The sequence below is a fragment of the Eurytemora carolleeae genome, unplaced genomic scaffold (assembly GCF_000591075.1).
Source record: "Eurytemora carolleeae unplaced genomic scaffold, Eaff_2.0 scaffold130, whole genome shotgun sequence".
NCBI classification, from domain to species: Eukaryota; Metazoa; Arthropoda; class Copepoda; order Calanoida; family Temoridae; genus Eurytemora; species Eurytemora carolleeae.
The window spans coordinates 212,506-234,694 of NW_019397116.1; the positions used below are offsets into that span (position 1 = coordinate 212,506).

Genomic DNA, 22,189 nt, shown 5'->3' on the forward strand with positions numbered 1-22,189 from the left:
ATTTCTTGCAACTGCTGTCACGTGTCGTTGATGAGAAGTAAATTTTCATGATCCATTTCAGGAAACTTTGAAAAAAATTTATAAAACTCAATTGAAAATTAGTCAAGCAACGATTTTTACAGGCAAATCCAAACATGATTTTAACTTTAACCATTGCAACATGAATTATTTTAAGGCTATCTTAAATTATAACTTTGTTAGTTTTAACTTTTAACAATATTACTAAAGTTTAGCAGTTAAACTTGTTCTAATATCCAGCCCGGGGGAGAATAGTTTAAGTTTATTTTCAAGCTTTCAAGTTTGGTTTAAATATTATCAAAGGAGTAAACTCCAGGATTCTTTTAAAGTTATTGCATTCTTAAGAAATACTAAAAATTTTATCAATCCTTTTATTCATAATGTAAAAACATTAAAGGTTTCAAAGACAGCAATTAAATGGACTGTACGCTAAAATACCCATGCCTGATTCACAACGGTACCTTTATAAGTTTATTCTGATTAAACAGACAATCAGGCATATACCATCTTTGAGGGTCACTTGTAATTACGGGCGCTTACACATCCTTTAAAATAGTTTTTTTGACCATAAACCTGTCTCCAACCCCCACCCTGGCGTAATGTCGTCTTTGCCAGACCCAAATCCAAACAAACAATTTCTCTGACTCTACCTCTCTACCCAGACAAAGGAAAATCGAAACAGTGAAATGTTTTACTAAAAGATCAAATCCATAATAACTTTGCAATCCATAATGAATTCTATTTAAAAAACCGGGTTCATATTTTCAGAAGTGTTAAAAATGTTTAAAACTATTCCATCAAACCCTCCGATCCTTAATCACTCCTTTTCACCACGACACAAAAAACTAGTAAGATATATTATTAACAATTCAATTACATTTATACATTGTCATTTATTTGTACTATACCTGCATTTTATTGCAGGTTTGAAATATATCCATTTTTGTGAATATTTGAGACTACAATGTCTGAGTTAAGGAGTCTAATCGACTTAACAGTCAATCAACCCATTTATCAACCGACTTACAGTCTATCAACCCATTTATCAACCGACTTTCAGTCAATCAACCCATCTTTCAACCGACTGACAGTCAATCAACCCATTTATCAACCGACTTACCGTCAATAAACCCATCTTTCAACCGACTTTCAGTCAATCAACCCATTTATCAACCGACTTACAGTCAATCAACCCATTTATCAACCGACTTACAGTCAATCAACCCATTTATCAACCAACTTACAGTCAATCAACCATTGACGCCCACTTAAAGTTTTACAAGTTTGTTCACAATAATTACACTTATCTATTCACCATAGTTTCAGTAGAAGTAAATATTTCCATTTACTGTTATAGAGCCGATATAAGGATTTATCTCTAATTGGATAATGAGCTAGATAGATAGAAAGATAGATGTTCCCGCCATGCAATTTCTATTGGTTTAGAATAGACACCAAACACGTGACTGAACCCTGATTGGATCAGTCGCTAATGGACTCGGCATACTAGATCAGTCGCTAATGGACTCGGCATACTAGAGTGCATTGTCTCAACACGTCTCTTAATATATAGTTTTCAGCTGAGTGCACACAAAAGGGGTTTATGCTCCCTTGCCCAACCCGGCCCTGCAGGTACGAGTTCTCTGCAGGCATGACACCGGCCCTGCAGCATGCAAGATTTTTTCTCAAATTTTATCAATTTTTCAATGAGAGAAATCTCGATAGAATAGACGTAAAGAATTAAATTAGAATTTTTTAGATTAAAGATATATATTGGGATTACACAGATTGTCCAAAATAAGAGATTGTCATTTTTACATAAAATACATAAAAGCTTGATGTAAACTATACAATTTAACTTTACACATCAGTTTCATACAGGCTATGCATTTTAAGCGGAAACAATATTAGAATATACAAGAAATTTATAATTGCAGATAAAATAGGAATCATCTTTAAAATATTAAGGAATTGAGTCTTTGCCACAAACTCTGATTTTCTAACCCTATATCTTTGTAACATATTATAAGATGGCAAAGATATATGGATTAAAAAATATGAGTTTGTGGCAAAGACTTATGCCTGTAGGCCTAAAGGATTAAGTTAGTTTCTTATCTCTAAATATTTTTTACCAGAAATTCGTAGATCTTTGATATTTAAAGCTCTAGATTCTGTGATATCTAATATTCCAAGCTTAAAATGTTAAAGGTTTACACCACCAGAGGTCAAATTTAAAGAATTTGAGCCACGGCTTAAATTTTAGACGCGGTTCAAATATGATTGGTTACACATAAAATTGTATTCAATGCTTCAAGATTGAAGCCGGCGCAAAATTGAAACCAGTTTTTGGCAGATTTGAGACGCGGCTCAAATTCATTAAATTCGGACTCTGGTTGCACAAATATAGATATATAGAGATTAGAAAATTTGAGTTTGTGGCGTAAACGTATTTCCTTTGTCGAGGATCTTTGATATTTAAAATATTCTGCTAGGTTAAAATTACAAGTTTGAAACATATAAGGTTTACACAATCAGACTTCAAAGATACATGGGTTAGCAAATTTAGGTTTAGCTTAGGTTGGCTTTAAATATCCCTAAATCTTTGTAACCAGATGTCGTAGACCTTTGCTATTTAAAACTTTAAAATTCTGTTAAATCAAATAGTCTCATTTTCACAATATTATTTATTATTATCTAAAGGTTTACACCATCAGCTTGCAAAAATAGAGGGATTTGAAGATTTGAGATTGTGAGTAAAAATTGGATTTTTTAATGTTGCTCCCGTTTATAGCTTTTTAATATCAAAAGAAACGTGACTGAGTTAATGCCAAATGTAGGCTGAACTTTTTAAAATTTGAGTTTTTCAAATTAAATAAAAGAAAAACAGTATTTCATGAAAAAGCATAAATATGCGGAAAAATGCTATATTTTGAAAAGAATAAACACCTTTCTAAGATTTATTTTTCCTCCTTCAATGTATTTTAACTTTCCCTAGTTTTGCTTTATACAAATATAAATGATGAATATATACATTGTTTTCCTTCTATAGCTCTACTCAATCACCCCCCTAAAAATTAAAGCCGCCACTTTTTCAGGGGGGGGGGGCTGAGCCCTCCCCTGATATTAATAATCACATAAATACAAGAAAAGTAAAAATAATGGTCTATCAAAAGAAATACTTTGTTTGGTGTTTTGAAATGTTTGTTTCGGAACTATATATAAATTATGTATGAATTATGTATAATTTATGTATCTGGTCAAGGCATAGATAAACAGAGCGTCCCATATCATATTAGATTATCTCCAATCGTAATCGTAATTTAGACCCATTGACGCAGTCTAATTTAATGTGGGACACCCTGTACATGAATATGGATCGCTCATGTCGTCTTCATCATACTGGAGGGTTACAGTCATAGAGAATAGAATATATATTAAAGGGGAATTTAGACAATCTCTCGGTATGAATTTTTTCAGTCCCTTTCAGCCTTTTAAAGTGTACAATTCATGTAAATGTTCACAAATTATATGCAGTAGAGTTTATTAATAAAGTATGTCCCCTAGACTATCCATTTCAATTTCGAATTTTTTAAAGCTCCTAAATAAACTTTATAAAAAGAATTAGGTGAATAAAAAACATCATTTGATTTATAGTTATAACGGAAAATCATCGTTAGTAAAGTGAAAGGCATAGAGTCTATGTGAAATGATCATTGGTCAATTACTCAATTATGACCCCAGCCTATTTCATAATTTGGTTTTCTACTAGTCATACTAGTCGAAAGTTTAATTTCAAAGGATTAGAACGAAGATTAGTTGCTGCTTGCTACCGATATGTGAATGATAATGATGACAATTGGACTCCCCTTACACACAAGCAAAAAACGTATTCAATGACCTTTTCAAATGACGAGTTCATGATGTACAAGGGGTTGTACAATTTTCACCTTTACTGCAGTCTGCATTAGCGATCTATATTCTTGTATATCTTTGAATAAAGTGAAAGGCATAGAGTCTATGTGAAATGATCATTGCTCAATTACTCAATTATGAAACCAGCCTATTTCATAATTTGGTTTTCTTTTAATATTAATTTTAGATTTTCTAAAAAAATGATGGTTCAGGGCCCAAAAGATTATTTAGCGCAAATATGTGAAGTATACTTACAGTATGGAAACAGTACAACAAAATGGCCGTTTTACACTTTTTTCTAGTAAATTCCTCTCTAATATATATTCTATTCTCTTTGGTTACAGTTGAAATTGAAAATGGCAATTTAACTATGGTACTAGCTACTGACATACAGTATATTGGATATAAAGGTTTGCGGCAAGTATGTTTGTACTCTGTACAAATTTACGGGGGTTTGTTTACAAATATTGCAGACATACTAGTCGAAAGTTGAATTTCAAAGGATTAGAACGAAGATTAGTTGCTGCTTACTGCCGATATGTTAATGATAATGATGACAATTGGACTCCCCTTACAAACAAACAAAAAACGTATTCAATGACCTTTTCAAATGACGAGATCATGATGTACAAGGGGTTGTACAATTTTCACCTTTACTGCAGTCTGCATTAGCGATCTATATTCTTGTATATCTTTGAATCAAGGGTTAAGATTGAGGTGGGATTTTATAGGCCTCCACCTTTTTTAATCAGATCTAGATCTACTTTTGAAAATTAAATCTCGCCTTAATCTCAAAATATCTCTTCTGCCCTTGATGAGGTACATAAATGATTATTCTTAAAAAATCGTTTATGAAGATAAATAATTATATAATATTCAAAGAATGTGTTTGGCAAATGGTGTTTACACAAATTAAGTCATTGCTTACATTATTTTAAAGTGACCCTTAAAGGGAGAGACCGGCTGGACATGGTAGTTGAGCTGAAAGTGCAGTATTGTAGAGACAACTTTAGGATTCATTTGTTACAAATGAAACATTTTTACGGTTTACAATTTCTAAATAAAAGTTTTAGGTCCGGGTTATCAAATAATTGTAAAAAAATGTTTCTTCTGCTGACTGAAACAATAAACATATATTACAGTTTTTCTACAATACTACACTTAAAGCTCAACTACTATGTCTAGCCCGTCTATCCCTTTAAAGGGATTGTAAGCGTAATTTCAAGTGACCCTCCATGCAGAGATGGCAATGCCCGATTCACAACGGAACCCTTGAAATCGTTGCCTGGACAAATATGAATTAGATAACAATGTTTTTTGTTTCTTTAAAAGCTGTTTATTTTCATTTGTGGTTTCTCTTGGTAAAACTTGCGCATTTCTTTTAGGGTCAGAAGTCAGTATCTTCCACATTATAGATCAGATTAAGGTTTCAAGGGTACCGTTGTAAATTGGCAATTGTCATCTTTGCATAAAGGATCACTTTAAATTAAGCTGACAGTCCCTTTAACAAATATTTATCCTGATCCAAGGATGTAATGCAAGGAAAGTTATTTCAGAAGTGTACACATCTTTTGTACTGCAGTGTACTGAGTCTGGGCGGTAATGTAAACACAAGACGGATGTCGAAGCCTGACAAGGGATCCATCTTTCACATAAAAAAATCAATGAAATATTCTGGTCATAGGAAACTATTATGTGAATTATCAAAATTATCAAAATTTAATGCTTTTAACCTCCTCGGATACTAAACGAACACTGATGCATCTATTCTTGTTTACAAATTCCGCCCAGAGAGAACTGGTTTCAATATGTACGCAGAGTATACGTAACTGCAATTAACTTGCCTTGCATTACATTCTTGTCCTGATCAAGGTTCACCCTCATAAAAGAGGCGATCTTATGGTGACAAGAAACCCTCTAATAAAGCAACCTGAAGGTGAGATTTAATCTTAATTGCATTAACTGCTGTCTTTTATACAGGGCACCGTTACAGACATGGTGGCTAAGAATGAGCAGTACGTTATGACGTCAGTTTTAAAACATTTAAAGGGACTGTAAGGTGTAAACCTATATTCAAGTGAATCTCCCATGCAAAGATGGCAAGTTCCGATCCACAATGGTACCCTAAAATTCTTTATCTCATTATTTATGTGGGATGTATTGTCCTTTTTTTCTGAGGTAGAAATGCGCAACTCACTCTCGTAGAGAACTCAAAATTGAAAACAATCAGTTGATAGCTTTTTCATTCTTGTGCAGACTACGTATTTCAGGTTAATCGGGTTTTGCCATCTTTGCATGGAAGGGTCACTTGAAATTACAATTACAAAAAGTTTTTTTTCGATAAAATTGCTTTTATTACATCTTAAACAATTTTTCTTCGGTCAAAGATATTAATCTAAACTATTTCTAAAACGATTTTACTAGCTGATATTTATGAAAAATTGTTTTTATTTTGTACAGAGTGAATATTTTGGATGATATAAAAGCAAACTTATCAAGGATGCAAATTTAAATTAGGATATAAATCGCAGATTCTTATGGAGCCTTTAAAAAGTCTAAACTCTTAATGTTTTAAAACCAAACCAAAAAAGGTTTTTTAATTATTTATAGTCTTATATTCAAAAATACGTTAAAAAAAACCTTTAAATTGGCAAGATTAAATTCTGCAAGGAGAAATATTATGCGAGAACGTTACACTTATCACAATTGGTAATTACAATAATACAGAAATGATCAAATATTGTCTAACAAGACCCTCTTTTGAGAACGTTCGAAAATCGTTGTATTAGCGCCACTTAGATTTTAGCGGTCAATTTCGAAAATAGTAGTTTCTATTTCCGTCGCTGATGTCACCACTTCCAAGATGCATGATTAGACAGCATCCAGAGTTGAAAACTTTAGAATTGTGGATATCGAAAACAATGCTTCATCTCTTCTTTTTGCAAATATTAAAATTATTTTAATCTTTAGACAGTAGCCCTGAATTCAACCAATCATGGAGTGACTAATGAAGAACCCTCATTGGTCGAAATAGTAGGGATATCTGAAAAATAGCGGATTAAGCAGAAATCAAATGTATTCACAGTGGATATTCAGATCCTAGCCATCAGTATTAACAATATCCAATTATAAAGTTTTCAGTTTCTGACCGAATACAAATATTCCGGGTTTCAGTGAACTAGTGAACTAAATAATAAACTCATTTCTCAAAATAGAGTCTAGTATTGAGAAATGCATTAAGCGAGATTATAAAATCATCTTTGCATATTTTATGACGATTAATGAAGGGATTTGTTCTCTAAATTCCACATGGCTTCATCCTTTCAAACCATATCATGCTCTTGTATTTTCTTAAACTATCATGTTTTCTGTTCATTATAATTGGTGACTTAACCTAAAACATTTGAATTCATTAAGGATACAGGGAGAACCAGACAACTCAAAACAGGAAGACGACTTTTAGAGTTAAGTTATGAATTTAAATATTCCAATTTGCATGAGAAATAGTAGAGGTGCAGTGTAAACAGACCCATTTTACTGAATAAATAAATAAATAAGTCAACTTACTCTATAACTATTTGATTAAGTCACTTTACTCTATATAACTATTTGATTAAGTCACTTTACTCTATATAACTATTTGATTAAGTCACTTTACCCTATTTAACTATTTAAGTTGTAACGACATCAAATAAAAACTTTAGCATCGCTTTAATGCCGTCTCCCTGTTCCACAATTTTAAGGTTCTCATTGTACAAGAACTTTTATAAAGAACTTTTATAAAGAACTATTCATAGAGTAACAAAACGAAGAGGTAAAGCTTAGTTCAGATGTACACAACCGACCTCCCTATTAATTAATTAATAGAGTGGTCGGTTGTATACATCACGATATGTTTACGTATCTAACACTGTACATGACACTCGGTCGGTCGGTCGGTTGTGTACATCTGAGGTTAGCTTTATGGAACTATTCCACCAGAAAAAAAAGTTGAGAGTAATGGCCAATTTCTTATTCATTTAACCATAGGTACAACTATAGGTCGTATCTATCTAAGAAATTGACTATAAGTCTCAAATATGTTTTGCATATGTTGAAGTACAGGGTGTCTCAGCTGGTGAATAGTTTTGAATGTCTTCTTCCACATACTGTATTAGATATTAAATACTTTTTGCAGTTAATTTATTTTAGAAAACGTTTAACTAGTATATATGTAGTGAATCCTGTAATAGTTGTGCGGCTAACTATCTATTTCACTATGCTACCATGATTATTTCTTTAATTCTATTTCTAGTTCTTTGTAACCTGTCTGAGCATACCGGCCTGGTCAAATAATGTTTTCTAATTAAAGACACCCCGATGTAAACCTTGTCTTGTTAAGGACAGGAAGAGAGTATAGAGTTAGTTGCACATTTCATGTACTTAAAGTTTATCCGGAGATACTGGCTAGGGTTGTTACATATATATTACTGTGAAATCAATTTTACTATAATAAAACTGGCATATAAAAAGATTATTAGCCTCTTTAGTATCAAACAACTTATCAAATTATGGAAGAAGACATTTTAAACTATTCACCAACTGCATGTTTCGTGGGACACCCTGTAACTGGGGTTTCCCTCAATTAAAAGATATGATAAATATTTCTTCAAATATTTATGAAAATAAAGAATTATATTTACCTGGGTTTAATCTATTGTTGCAGCATTGATATGAACTCTAAAAAAGACAAAATTGTAAATAAAATGATTACAGTAATAATAATGATAACAGTTTTTACAATTTATTTTATTTTATAATAACAAATATTAAAGATTTTTAAATGGCTTTGTGACAATATCACTATATCTTTGCAACCCAATGTCGTCGAAGTATCAAAGTTTACTACGTCAGGTTGTCAGTTATAGGGATGAGAAATTTTGTGTTTGTGATAAAGGCTCAATTTCTTTTAATAAACGATAATAGTAATAATAAAAATGATATTAATAATAAGAGTTTTTACATTTTTATACCTTTATAATAAATGACACCAGTTTTTGTTTCGCCTTCTTCCACTCTTTGTATTCTTTTATATTCTAAATAAAGAAAGATTTTCTTCAAAACATTTGGTTTTCCTAACTGCACACTGCAGTGTAATGTAGTGTAATGTATACTAAAATATATTTTACATTAGTGTTTTGTGTTTTAGTAAATTGTGATTTAATGTAGTGTATCGTACCGTACTAAACATTGCACAATATTATGCATAGTAATGTATGTAATATTCAATACTGCATTGTGCTGTAATTTTCTAAGCTGCAAAGTAATGTTCTCAACTGCACTGTACTATTCAGTAAGGTACTGTTCTACATTGTACTTTTCTTTAATGATTTTTTCTGCAATGTACTGTTCTGTTATTTATTGTTTTGAATGTACTGTTCTGTAATATTCTGAACTGCAATGTTCTGTTCTGCAATGTATTCTTCTGTAATGTATTGTTCTGTGATGTACTGTTCTACAATGTACTGTTTTGAAATGTACTGTTCTACAATGTACTGTTTTAAAATGTACTGGTCTGTAATGTACTGTTCTACAATGTACTGTTTTGAAATGTACTGTTCAGCTATGTACTGTTCTGCAATGTATTGTTCTGTAATGTATTTTTTCTGTATTCTACTGTTCTACAATGTACTGTTTTAAAATGTACTATTCTGTTATTTACTGTTCTGCAAGGTATTGTTCTGTAATGTACTGTTCTGTAATTTACTGTTCTGCAATGTATTGTTCTGTAATGTATTGTTCTGTAATGTATTGTTCTGTAATGTACTGTTCTACAATGTACTGTTTTGAAATGTAATGTTCTGTAATGTACTATTCTTCATTGTATTGTTATGGAATGTACTGTTCTACAATGTACTGTTTTGAAATGTACTTTTCTGTAATGTACTGTTCTGCAATGTATTTTTCTGTGATGTACTGTTCTACAATGTACTGTTTTAAAATGTACTATTCTGTAATGTTCTGTTCTACAATGTACCGTTATGAAATGTACTGTTCTGTTATGTAATTTTCTGTAATTTACTGTTCTGTAAGGTATTGTTCTTTAATGTATTGTTCTATAATTTACTGTTTTGAATTGTACTGTTCTGTAATTTACTGTTTTGCAAGGTATTGTTCTGTAATGTACTGTTCTGTAATTTACCGTTTTGCATCGTATTTTTCTGTGATGTACTGTTCTACAATGTACGGATTTGAAATATACTGTTCTTTAATGTACTGTTCTACAATATACTGTTTTGAAATGTACTGTTCTGTAAAGTACTGTACGTTCTGCCATTAATATACTGATCTGCAATGTACTGTTCTGTAATGAACTGTTAATTCTGCAATGTATTTTACTTTTATACCTATTACTTCAATAAATACAACACCAGGATCCTTTGCCTATCTCCTATCTTCTATTCTAACTTTTAATTGTTGCTTAATCTTTTATTATTTTCTCTTCATAATAAATTCTTTAGCGGATTTACAATTTTTCTTGGATTTTTAGCATCCATGAACCTTCCCTGGGGTCAGTGAGGTCCCACACAAAATTTGGACCCGATCTGTTCTACCTTTTTGACGTTTATTGGATACAAACAAACAGACAAAAAACCAAACAGTTAAAAATGTGTTCAAGATCCCTCCCCCCTCACCATTATATGCAATAGATAGAGTTCGTTTGTTTCCGAATCTCTTTATTCAATTCACGTGTACATTTTATTCATTATTGTAATCTTACCATTATACATCCTCTGCAGTACAGTACAGTATTATTCTCAAAAAGAAGAATATTATTTTTTTTAAGAACCAAGAATTTAATTTTGTGCAAAATAAATATCCTCCGTGCTTGTTTTTACATTTTTAAAAAACAGATGGTACTATAAAACATGATTGAGGTTTGTTGTAAATACTACTTTTTTATTCCTGGGTTTCCTCACTTGCTGCTGTTTATACCATCTGTTGCCGCTTGAAGAAAAAGGTTTTATAAAATCACTATATCTGCTCTATAGTTGGATTCTTTAAATACCACCCTGTGTTTATAAGTTTGCCTTTGCTTGATTTTTGTTGTTGAGACTGGGGAGGGAAGGAATGCCAGCCACGACAATTTCTCGTCAAAGCCACATTCTCTTCATTTTCTCGTCCAAGCCACCTCGGAATCCTTGTCCTTCGATTGTTATGTGTTTAAGAATTTCCAATTCTCGAAGATAAAACTATTTTTTTTAATCTGGCCACATTAGGGCATAAAATATGGATGGACTAAAGTAATGCAATGATTACATCATGTTGGAATCTTCAAACCCATGATAATGATGTTAAACTTTATTTAGGTAAAACTTAAATCTCTTCTGCCTCCGTAATGACTTACCTTCGCGATATAAATTGAAAAATATTTGGCAAACCTTTTCCCCCATGGAACCATGGAACCATGGAACCATGGAACCACCAGGAAAAATTTCTATGGTTTTCACTATAATTATCAAAAAAGATTGAAGTTCTATAAATTCGGAACAATTTGTGGCATTCTACACCAGGAATCTATATATAAATTTGGCTTGTCTGTTTGTCTGTCTGTTTGTATCCAATAAACGTCAAAACGACTGAACCGATCGGGCCCAAATTTTTTGTGGGACATCTAGGGACCCCAGGGAAGGTTTATGAAGGATTGAAATTTTAAAAATTTGTCTCCATCAAAATTCGATCTTCATTAAATTTTTATAAAATTTTGAAAATCCACGAAATTTTTTGTGAAAATCCGCGAATTATTTTTGTTTTGTTTTACGATGTACACAAAGAGAACTTGTTCACAATTAACTTAGAAGATGGGCGCGAAGCGCCCTCTAAGGCTAGTATATGAAAATGCGCGTAAAAAAGGTGAACATTTTTAAAGACATTGAACTTGAAAATTTTAATTTAATTGGAACTATTTTTTCGAGTTACAAAAATTCGATATTTCAGTTATGCCCTAAGGTGGCCTGATTCTTTAAAAATAGTTTTATCTGGGAGGATTAGACACTTAAAAAAATGATATTGAACGGACGAAAATTTCGAGGTGGCTCTGACGAGAAAATGAGGAGATTATGGCTCGGACGAGAAATAGTTGTGGTTGGCCTTCCTCCACTCGACTGGGAGACTTGGAGGAGTAGTTAAATCATAGTTCTTGCTGAAATATGAAACATTCTGATGTATTTACGAATAAAAGATGAAACTGAAATTGGCTGAAATTCACAATTTTAATTTTAACAATTTATAAGTTCCGTCTTAAATTTTTTAGGGATAGTTTATTTTGTGTCTTAATAAACAATTAAAGCAATATAGTTTGCTTTTAAGAACTTAAGCTACAGGCAATGACTTTGTTTTTTTTTGACTCAGAGAGACTTCGAGTAATTTGGAGTAAATCTTTATTTATAAAATGGAATGTTCGATTCACAACGGTACCCTATAAACCTTTTTATGAATGAGATATTTATGAATTCCATTTAAGAAATGATTCATTTTCAATTGTGGTTTCTCCTTAAAAGTGACTTGTGAATAAAATTGTGAGAACTAAATACTTTTAAGCTAGAAAAATGATAATATCTTCCACATTATTGATCAAGGGTAACGATGTGAATTGGACATCCCACTTTTTATTAAATGGAGAGACTTTTTAAATTTCAACAACAGTCGAAGAAAACTTTCAGACATTATTTGCGTTTTTAAACTATACCCTTGATTGCTGAAAATACATTCTAGAACATATTTATAGCAAATCAGGCTTTTAGGGCGCTTCACGCCCATCTTCTCTTTGTACAGCATAAAACAATAACAAATAAAGTTCGCCGACTTCCTAAAATTATTTTTGCGCATCTAAAAACTTTTACAAAAATCAAAAAAGTTTTTAACACAAAATTTTGTAATTTTGAACATTCACAAATCTTTCTTTCGTCATGTGATGACCCCCACAAAATCGGTTCAGCCGTTTTGACGTTTATTGGATATAAACAGATAAACAAACAAGACAGACAGACAAGGAAAATATATAGATGCTAATATCTAGCTAAGCCTGAAAAATGATCTTGATTTATCAAAAGGTTTTGCCTCCTCCTTGAAGTTTAATAAATGTATACGATACAGGTTCTTACTTGGATCCTCAATCAACAAAGTTTTCTTCATTTCTCATATATTTTACTAGGCTATCAGGGTGCTTTCACGTCCATCTTCTATTTCTATTTTTAATTGTTAATGGCTCAATCTTTCAGCATTATCTGTCCTATGAAGTCCCACACAAAATTTGGGCCCGATCGGTACAACCGGTTTGAACACTTTCTACTAAACGCTATCTTCGGCAAGTGTACTGCAAATTACTTCAGAAGGCACCGAAATCATCATTAAGGGTGTGAAGTTTATTATTGGATATGAACAAACAGACACCCAGACAAGCAAAGTATAAAAGCAAAAAAACAATTTCCAAAATTTTCTTGGAAATTTTCAAATTCAGATTAGAAACCCATTTTAGAAATACCAAAAACTGAATAATGGTTTTTAGCAAGTAACAGTCCAAAAAAGCGCCTTTTAAAATGTTTTTCTTCTTCCCGTCCTCTAACTCATTCAATTTAAAAATTTAAAAATAATGGTTTTTAATTTGAATTGAGCATAAAATTCCAAGAAAATGTGTTGTAACCGTGTAACATGACATGTTTTGTTCTCGGCCTATCTGTAGTGATGCAGCATTCGAATGTAAAGCATATCTTCGAAAAGTTCTCAACATTTGTTAGTTTTATATGTTAGTGTAGGAGAAATAATTGGCGCAAGATAAGCAACATTTAAAAGCTAAAATTAAAAGTCCGAACGTTTGTGTTGAGAATCTCCGAATTAAGAATTTTGATGCAAACCAACCATTTGATTTCTCTTCGATATCCTGTAGTCAAAACCACAGATTTAAAAGTGCCCACATTGGATATCAAAATCAAGCGTTCAAGATAAACGATACTTCCTACAAAGTATCCGACCTCGTAACTCGTAAGCCTGTTAAAGGGTCTTTAAGCATCAGATAATCAGATAATCTTATTTATCTTATTTATCTACGAAAACACTTGAAAACACTTTGTTTGTATAAGCTCTTTCATAATTAAGAAATATTAATATTTGCTTTCCTTGAAGTGTCAAAGTAAGATTCACATTCGATTTTTTTGTTAAATAGTGTTGGACAGTGGGAAGTCATCTGCGTTGAGTTCACACAGAACGTTAGCGTACACACCAATATTGCGGCCTTTAAAACAGCATTTAAGAGGTTTATACACTGAGATCTCTGCCCTCATTGATCAGTGAAAGTTTTAAAGAGTACCATTGTGAATCGGGTAACTCTTATTTTAAATGGATGGACACTTGAAATTACGCATACAGTCCCTTTAAGATGAAGAAAAGGGCTTTGAAAGGGAATATTAAGGGCGGAAGCAGAAACAATAGAGACCTCTTAGATTTGGTTGGGGCAGTTCGGTGTTACGAATGGGACTGAGAGGGGGGGGATACTTGCTGCTATAAGGGTTGGGGAAACAGGGAGGGGGGGGGAAAAGTAATTTTGAAAGATGCTTAGCTTGTTCTACCCAAACCAAATCTTACGTGTCATATTTTGTTTTCTTCCCTTTATCAATAAAACATTTACTATTTCAAGTTTATATAAAAGTATTTATTAATATTATTGTGTATATACTGGAATAGGATACTGGCCGTAGTGCCCGGCGTTGCCAAGGTTTATATTAAAATTCACAGTCAAATACTTAGGATTTAATCATAATTGTAGCCTCGCGTTGCCTGTGGAATTTCAAAACTTTCCAATTTTCTGGGTTCCTTAAAAATTTAGTTCATGGGAGATTCAGCCAAAAAAGCCCTTGGAAATCATAGATTTCACAGATCCAGGTGGGGGCTGAGCCCCCATAGCCCCCCCTGAATACGGCTCTGAAGTATATTTAGTGTATCAAGAAACACTTGAGTGTATGAGTATTATACACATATTGATTTATTTAAAGCTACAGGGAAATATAAATGCTGAAGTAAACTAAACAAGAAATAAACTTGTTGTATTCAAATAAAATATATTTTACAGCCTTCAATCTTCTAATAACCTTCCTTTGGCCTTGTTATAATGTTTGAACAATGCCACTGTGCAGTGTGCAGAGTCGTATTTGGGTGTTTCTGTGGAAAATTGTCATCATTTTGTGACTAAAACACGTTATTTTAACTAAATTTTGATGAGCTGATGCTTTATGCCTATTGTTTAGTTTTTATTTTTTTTTATTAAAACTGAGCCCGCGATTTAAAAACTTCGTCTCGAGAAGTAATTCCTTAAACCCAACTTTAAGACCCGATCTTCGACCCAACTCTGACGACTGCTTGTGTCACGTAATTGACAACTGCAAGATCTTCGGCTCGACTTAAGGAGTTAGGCCCAAGGAAAATAATACCGACCTTGGTTGGTTTTAGCGGAGAATAAGGCTCAATGTTGAGACAAATTCTCATCAAAACCTGGAATGCGATGATTCCTACCATGAAAATCCGCCAGTTTTTTTAACTCAACTCTGTGGAAAATAAGATGCAGCTTGAATCCGAAAGCTCAAGCCGTAAATATTAAATAAGGCCCACAGACAGCTTAGACCCGTGCTGTATTTTCCAGAATTTTTAAAATCACGGGCTCTGAGCTGAAAACTTTAGAATGGATAAACTTTAATCCTGACTTCTTGATCCGAATATCCACTGTGGAAACTTTTCATTTTTGTCCTAATCCACTCTTTTTCTCTCTCTCTCCTTGAATATCCGTTGTTTTCTCCGATGAGAATATTTCTGTTCTCTCATTGGTTGCCCGCTTTTCTCTGATTGGCTGCTACAGTTTCTCAGATGATTAAATATTAATTTGAATTTTATTCTTTTTCATACACCTTTAAGATCATCTTGCAAGATTATGTTAATTTTGAGATTATCAAAAAGAGAGGATCAATCATTAATCCCGATATTCACCATTCTAAAGTTCCCAGCTCTGGTCACATAGAAAATTCTTTGTTATCAAATTCAGTTATTTTAGCTTCTTTTATAAATTAGAAAAAACGCACGGAAAATAATCCTTATGCCCTAATAATCACTGAAGTATCTCTGACAAATTGTTATGTTGATCCAAAATCTAATCTGACATAAGCCCCCCTGCACTTTCAGCTCAACTACCATGTCTAGCCGGTCTCTCCCTTTAATGATGCACTCTCAGTTGAATTACCATTCCTAGCCAGTCACTCTCTTTAAAGCCCCCCCCCCCTTGGTTTCTACCTGTAAGCATCTCCTCCACGTCCTCCTCTGGAATTGCCTCTTTACTTCTCATAATCCTTCTAAACTGTTTCTCATCAATCTTCCCGGTCTGATGAGGATCAAAACTCCTGAATAAATACAGGGATGATAAAAGATATAAATATAAAAAACAAAAATATTGTGAATGTACTACAGAAATAACCGGAAAACTCTGAAATATGAAGACGACTTTTAGTACCAAGTTATAACTTTTAAAAGTCCAATGATCATTGTGGAGTGTAAACAGACCCATTTCTCGAAATTAGTGATTTAATGAGTGTGTTATAAAACTATTAGGTTTGTAACAACATCAAATAAACTTAAATATGGTTATATTGTCGTCTTCCTATTCCATAGTTTTCTGGTTATCACTGTACTTACTAGGAACTTTATCCTCATGTTGGCATAATTATGTTATGATTTATAGTAAACATTAAATTAGTGACTTTCTGCAGCTTAGCGCTATTTCAAACAAAAGTTTGGTCCTCTTATAATATTAATTATAATCCAGAATCTTTTGATTTTTAAACAATAAAGACATCTTAAGTGACTTAACCATTAATAGAATGACATTTCCGATTTACAACAGTACCTTTAAATGTTTTGTCTGGTCAAGAATAAACGAAATATCTAGTTTTTCTCGATTAAGCTAGAAAAAAAGAAGATATCTTCCACATTTGTTTTAAGTATTAAGAGTAGCATTGTGAAATGGGCGTTATACCCTCTTCAAGTGAACTTTACACGACAATCAAGTCTAGAATTTGAATTGAAAACTGACAGGGGCGGATACAGGATTTAAGTGAGGGGGGAGGGCAAGATTTTTTAGGAACCAAAAAATTCATAATTAGGAACAAAAAATGATATTTTTCCTGTTTTGCACTAGGGTTTCTTTCCCTTAAGCATGTTATTGAGAAGCTATTCTGAAAATAGGAACAAAAATTCCAAATTTAGGGGGGGGGGCGAATGTTCCCCCGCCCCTCCCTCTGTATCCGCCCCTGAAAACTGAGATAGATTTATTTTTATTCTTTAAAAAGGATTCTTTTCCTTGATATCTGATATGCAGAAAATCCTCCAGTTATTCTACTTACTATTTGAAGCATAAAGTCTGACCGCGTCAACCTTGTTGCACGGGCAAGTCCTGCCATAGAGTTAGGTACAGTACAAACTGGGACCGGAAAGGTTGACCCGGCTCAGAAATTCAAATGTACTAGGCTGCCCGTACTCAGCTGTTCCAGCCAAGTGGACCCTAGACTTTTTGGAGGTAATTTGTTTAATCACTTAAGGTTTCCCTCTAACAAACTTTCATTTTTTCTACTCTTCGTTCTTAAAATAATTTTTACTTTAAAAAAGTTAAGTTCAGTTTCCAAAACAGAGAGGAGCCATATTATAATCGGATTGGCGTGGGATATGTGAATATCTAGCTTATCCTAGGAATTGAGCAATCAGTCGGTTAGACAGACAGGATTAGGATTTAACAAAGTATCCAATTTATTCCCTCAAACCTTTAGAACATTTTATTACATTTTGAACATTTTGGATCCAATTATTCGGAAAATCTGCAAAATATACGTTGAGTAACATTAAAAATTGTGAGAAAAATTAAATAATGAATAAAAATAATTTTAAAACCAAATAAACTTACAAGAAAACATCAAGTAGAGAGTGCTCATCCGGCTCCGCCCTTCGCTGAAGTGAGACTAGACGAAGGTACTCGTTGAAGCTGACAGAAAAACCGGTTTCATCCACGCTAACCAGCCCGGCCATTTCCTTGGCCTAAACAGAGTGGTACATTAGTGATGTTTGCAACATTAAATTTTGGCTGTTGAGGCGGGAGTTGATCTAAACGAATCTGAAATGTTTATCAAGGTGTAAAATCCTTGTTATGTATATTTGAGTTGGATTTTATTACTTTATGTATTATTTTGTATTAATTTCAGAAATTAAGATACAAATATAGTTAATTAAAAAATATTAGGCTCCCGCGAAACACACAATATTTCTTGTTGAATTCTCACTCTTTAAAAAATACAAAGGATTTCAGCGTAAAAAATGTCCGAAAATACTTGCTTTTATGGAAACCAAATTTTTTTACTTTAAAAATTATTCCAGACTTTTAAATTTAATATTTAGCCGACTTTTTATGTATTGTCTAATATCCGTCTTCCTATTTCTCAGTTTTGGATCCCTCTGTATGTAAGTTATAAGTTTAATATAGGAATTTGTTTAGTGCTGGGTGATTTATAGTTTTACTCTAGTCTAGAGTTTCAAGAAATTCTATACTGTAAAGAGACTGTTCACGTATTTATAGTTTAACTCTAGTCTAGAGTTTCAAGAAATTCTATACTGTAAAGAGACTGTTCACGTATTTATAGTTCTACTCTAGTCTAGAGTTTCAAGAAATTCTATACTGTAAAGAGACTGTTCACGTATTTATANTGATGTAGATACAGGGTGTCCCAATAAACTTGTCAGAAGAAAGAATACTGATGTAGATACAGGGTGTCCCAATAAGCTTGTCAGAAGAGAGAAAAATGATGTAGACACAGGGTGTCCCAATAAACTTGTCAGAAGAAAGAATACTGATGTAGATACAGGGTGTCCCAATAAACTTGTCAGAAGAAAGAAAACTGATGTAGATACAGGGTGTCCCAATAAGCTTGTCAGAAGAGAGAAAACTGATGTAGACACAGGGTGTCCCAATAAACTTGTCAGAAGAAAGAATACTGATGTAGATACAGGGTGTCCCAATAAACTTGTCAGTAGAGAGAAGACTGATGTAGATACAGGGTGTCCCAATAAACTTGTCAGTAGAGAGAATACTGATTAGACACAGGGTGTCCCAATAAACTTGTCAGTAGAGAGAATACTGTTGTAGATACAGGGTGTCCCAATAAATTTGTCAGTAGAGAGAATACTGTTGTAGATACAGGGTGTCCCAATAAATTTGTCAGTAGAGAGAAAACTGATGTAGATACAGGGTGTCTTAATAAATTTGTCAGTAGAGAGAATACTAATGTAGACACAGGGTATCCCAATACACTTGTCAGTACAGAGAATACTGATGTAGATACAGGAAGTCCCAATAAACTTGTCCAAAGAAAGAATACTGATATAGATACAGGGTGTCCCATAAACTTGTTAGGAGAAATAATACTGATATAGATACAGGGTGTCCCCATAAACTTGTCAGAAGAAAAAAATACTGATGTAGACACAGGGTGTCCCAATAAACTTGTCAGAAGAAAGACAGCTTAAAGTTTGTCTTCGATCTAATTGCGCATTTAACACACAGAACAGGAAGCATAAAACCAGCACTGATGCGGACCGGCCTGAATGGCTCGAAAGGGATTTACTAACCATACAGCTGCACTGAGTAATCAATCAATCGACCAGTAGAGTTTTGGGGTCATTGCATATGTTCTGTACATTATTGTCTGCACAAAAACTCTGCAAATGTGGGTCCAGTGGTTCCGGGGAGGGAGCGTGGCTAGTACTTAGTCTTAGTAATTATGGAAAACAATTATTTTCTTTCTTTAAGCCCATTTTGCATTTTTAAGCAAACGCTACGGCATTGAGCACTTTCAAATGACACGTACGGGCTCGTCAGACGCCGGTACGTGTNCTATACCAGGACATAGAAAACTTACAACCATGTTGATATCTATACCAGGAAATAGACAACTTACAACCATGTTGTCATCTATACCAGGACATAGACAACTTATAACCATGTTGTCATCTATACAAGGACATAAACAACTTAGAACGATGTTGTCATCTATACCAGGAAATAGACAACTTAGAACCATGTTGTCATCTATAACAGGAAATAGACAACTTAGAACCATGTTGTCATCTATACCAGGAAATAGACAACTTAGAACCATCTTGTCATCTACACCAGGAAATAGACAACTTAGAACCATGTTGTCATCTATACAAGGACATAGACAACTTAGAACCATGTTGTCATTTCTACTTTGACATAGACATATTAGAACCATGTTGTCTATGTCAAATGGACAATAGTAATCAATTGATCAATGTCTCAAACAGGACACAATCAACATGGTTATAATCTTGTGAATCATCAACACCACTACCACTGGGCGCGATCTCGTTAACCGGACAATAGCAATAAATCAATCATGCCAAAACTCAAGGCGACGATCTCAGTTCGTATGTTTCATTGAAAACCAAATTATAATATTCTCATCATTGTAATCAGAGCGGAGTTTAAGTATCAACTAAAGAATATTTCTTCAGTTTAGATTAGAATTGTGTCTTTAACAGCATAATTACAAGTTACAATTAATGTAGTTAAGCAATCACAATATGGGTATGATGGAGTTATATATATCTACGTACATTGAATGGGGTTAATAAACATATGTATAAGATTAGCGAGGATAGATATAACATAGTTAAGATATCTCCACACATGTTTACTGCGTAATATAGGTTGAATGTACATATTTAGAAGATTATCATGGACAGATATAAATGTATTAATCTAATCACAATGCAAGTTTTTATCATGTTACATAGCTCATGTTTATCTAGGTATTCACAGGTAAACAAATATAGGGATTGCTACGATATTGCTACAAATATACAATATTTTTTGCCTAATATTCATATTGTTGTTTCTTGTATTGAGTCCGAATTTAACAATTTAACAAGTGTAAAAAAGCAACATTTCTATCAAGTAAATCTAGAATGAATAATATAATATTTGATATTCCTGGGAATATGTTTAAACGCTCACCTGCTCCTCGTTAGCTCTGAATCCCAAACATCTCAGTAATTTTTGTGTTTCCTGCTCACAGATTTTGTCAAGAACATTCAGAGGAAAATGCAGTGGTAACCAGAAAACAATGGAATGATTGTCATCTTCGTTTTTGCTTGTTTCAAAACAATCGCTGATCTGACCAGGGCGTTGCCCGTTAAATCTCAAAATTTGTTCAAGACTGGGCAGAAAACGGCCTCAAGTGAGGAAACGGTTTTTTTTGTCGAATATGTGACAGCTTTCCTTTATTGGATTAGAGATGATGTTTTCATTTATATATATTTTTTTGTGTCTTTGAAAGTTTTGATTGGTCTGACCGGCTACAAATAACAGACATAGTCATATCGTTCTCCGACGCTCTGATTTATGTAAAAGACGGCGCTAAGAATTATGCATTTAACACTTTTATAAATATACTACAGGGTTTCCTAACATGGGAGATCAGTGACGAATACAAAATCGGCTGTGTTAAGAATTAGCATTGTAATACCTGATTTCAAAAGCCATAATATTATTATGGTTGCTAGAGTTTATTTTATGAAAAGGGTAAAGACTGTAAAGATGTTTCTATAATGTCTCTGCAAGATGAACAGTGAAGACGGACAAATTTACTCTGTTTGTATACTGCAATTTTCTTGTTTTACTTAGTACAACCGTATGCAACCGTTAATATAAACAAACAAATTGTAAACATGGCAGACAAAAATCTTACAGATTACAACTTTCTCAAAAGGTCTAAGTCAACGAATTATTTAAAAAGACGACATTGAAATTGTCATTTAATTCCCATGTTTATTGGGACTTCGTTCTAAAAGTCATACTTTACAAAATACTCAGTGAATCTTCATGCTCTTAAATAACCACAGTTTCCTGATTACCACAGGTTCCTGATTACCACAGGTTTCTGATTACCACAGGTTCCTGATTACCACAGGTTCCTGATTACCACAGGTTCCTGATTGCCACAGGTTCCTGATTACCACAGGTTCCTGATTACCACAGGTTCCTGATTACCACAGGTTCCTGATTACCACAGGTTCCTGATTACAGAGGTTCCTGATTACCACAGGCTCCTGATTACCACAGGCTCCTGATTACCACAGGTTCCTGATTACCACAGGTTCCTGATTACCACAGGTT

The 22,189-nt window shown here is 33.3% G+C and overlaps 1 protein-coding gene and 1 long non-coding RNA gene across 2 annotated transcripts; one reads left to right on the forward strand and one right to left on the reverse strand.

Moving 5' to 3' along the window:
- The first annotated feature begins 369 nt into the window (after positions 1 to 369).
- On the forward strand, positions 370 to 7,703 carry LOC111712038 (uncharacterized). Its single transcript, XR_002767371.1, has 3 exons — positions 370 to 866; positions 5,803 to 5,866; positions 7,348 to 7,703. It is a non-coding gene; the product is annotated as an uncharacterized LOC111712038 (long non-coding RNA).
- On the reverse strand, positions 6,531 to 21,559 carry LOC111712037 (uncharacterized). The gene is made up of 6 exons (XM_023486546.1): positions 21,029 to 21,559; positions 17,903 to 18,033; positions 16,243 to 16,349; positions 8,943 to 9,005; positions 8,613 to 8,649; positions 6,531 to 7,324 (listed from the first exon to the last, which is right to left on the reverse strand). Exons 2-5 carry the CDS (start codon positions 18,022 to 18,024, stop codon positions 8,624 to 8,626), a joined length of 318 nt encoding a protein of 105 aa, XP_023342314.1. The 5' UTR covers positions 18,025 to 18,033; positions 21,029 to 21,559; the 3' UTR covers positions 6,531 to 7,324; positions 8,613 to 8,623.
- Positions 21,560 to 22,189: the final 630 nt, after the last annotated feature.

Bases quoted from the DNA above. Each gene is read 5' to 3' on its own strand.
- LOC111712037 (XM_023486546.1), bottom strand. From the start codon at position 18,024: ATGGCCGGGCTGGTTAGCGTGGATGAAACCGGTTTTTCTGTCAGCTTC. The intron at 16,350-17,902 runs GTAAGTTTATTT...GTATTTATTCAG, and splicing joins TCTCTACTTGATGTTTTCTT to GAGTTTTGATCCTCATCAGA. The intron at 9,006-16,242 runs GTAGAAACCAAG...TTCTTTATTTAG, and splicing joins CGTGGAGGAGATGCTTACAG to AATATAAAAGAATACAAAGA.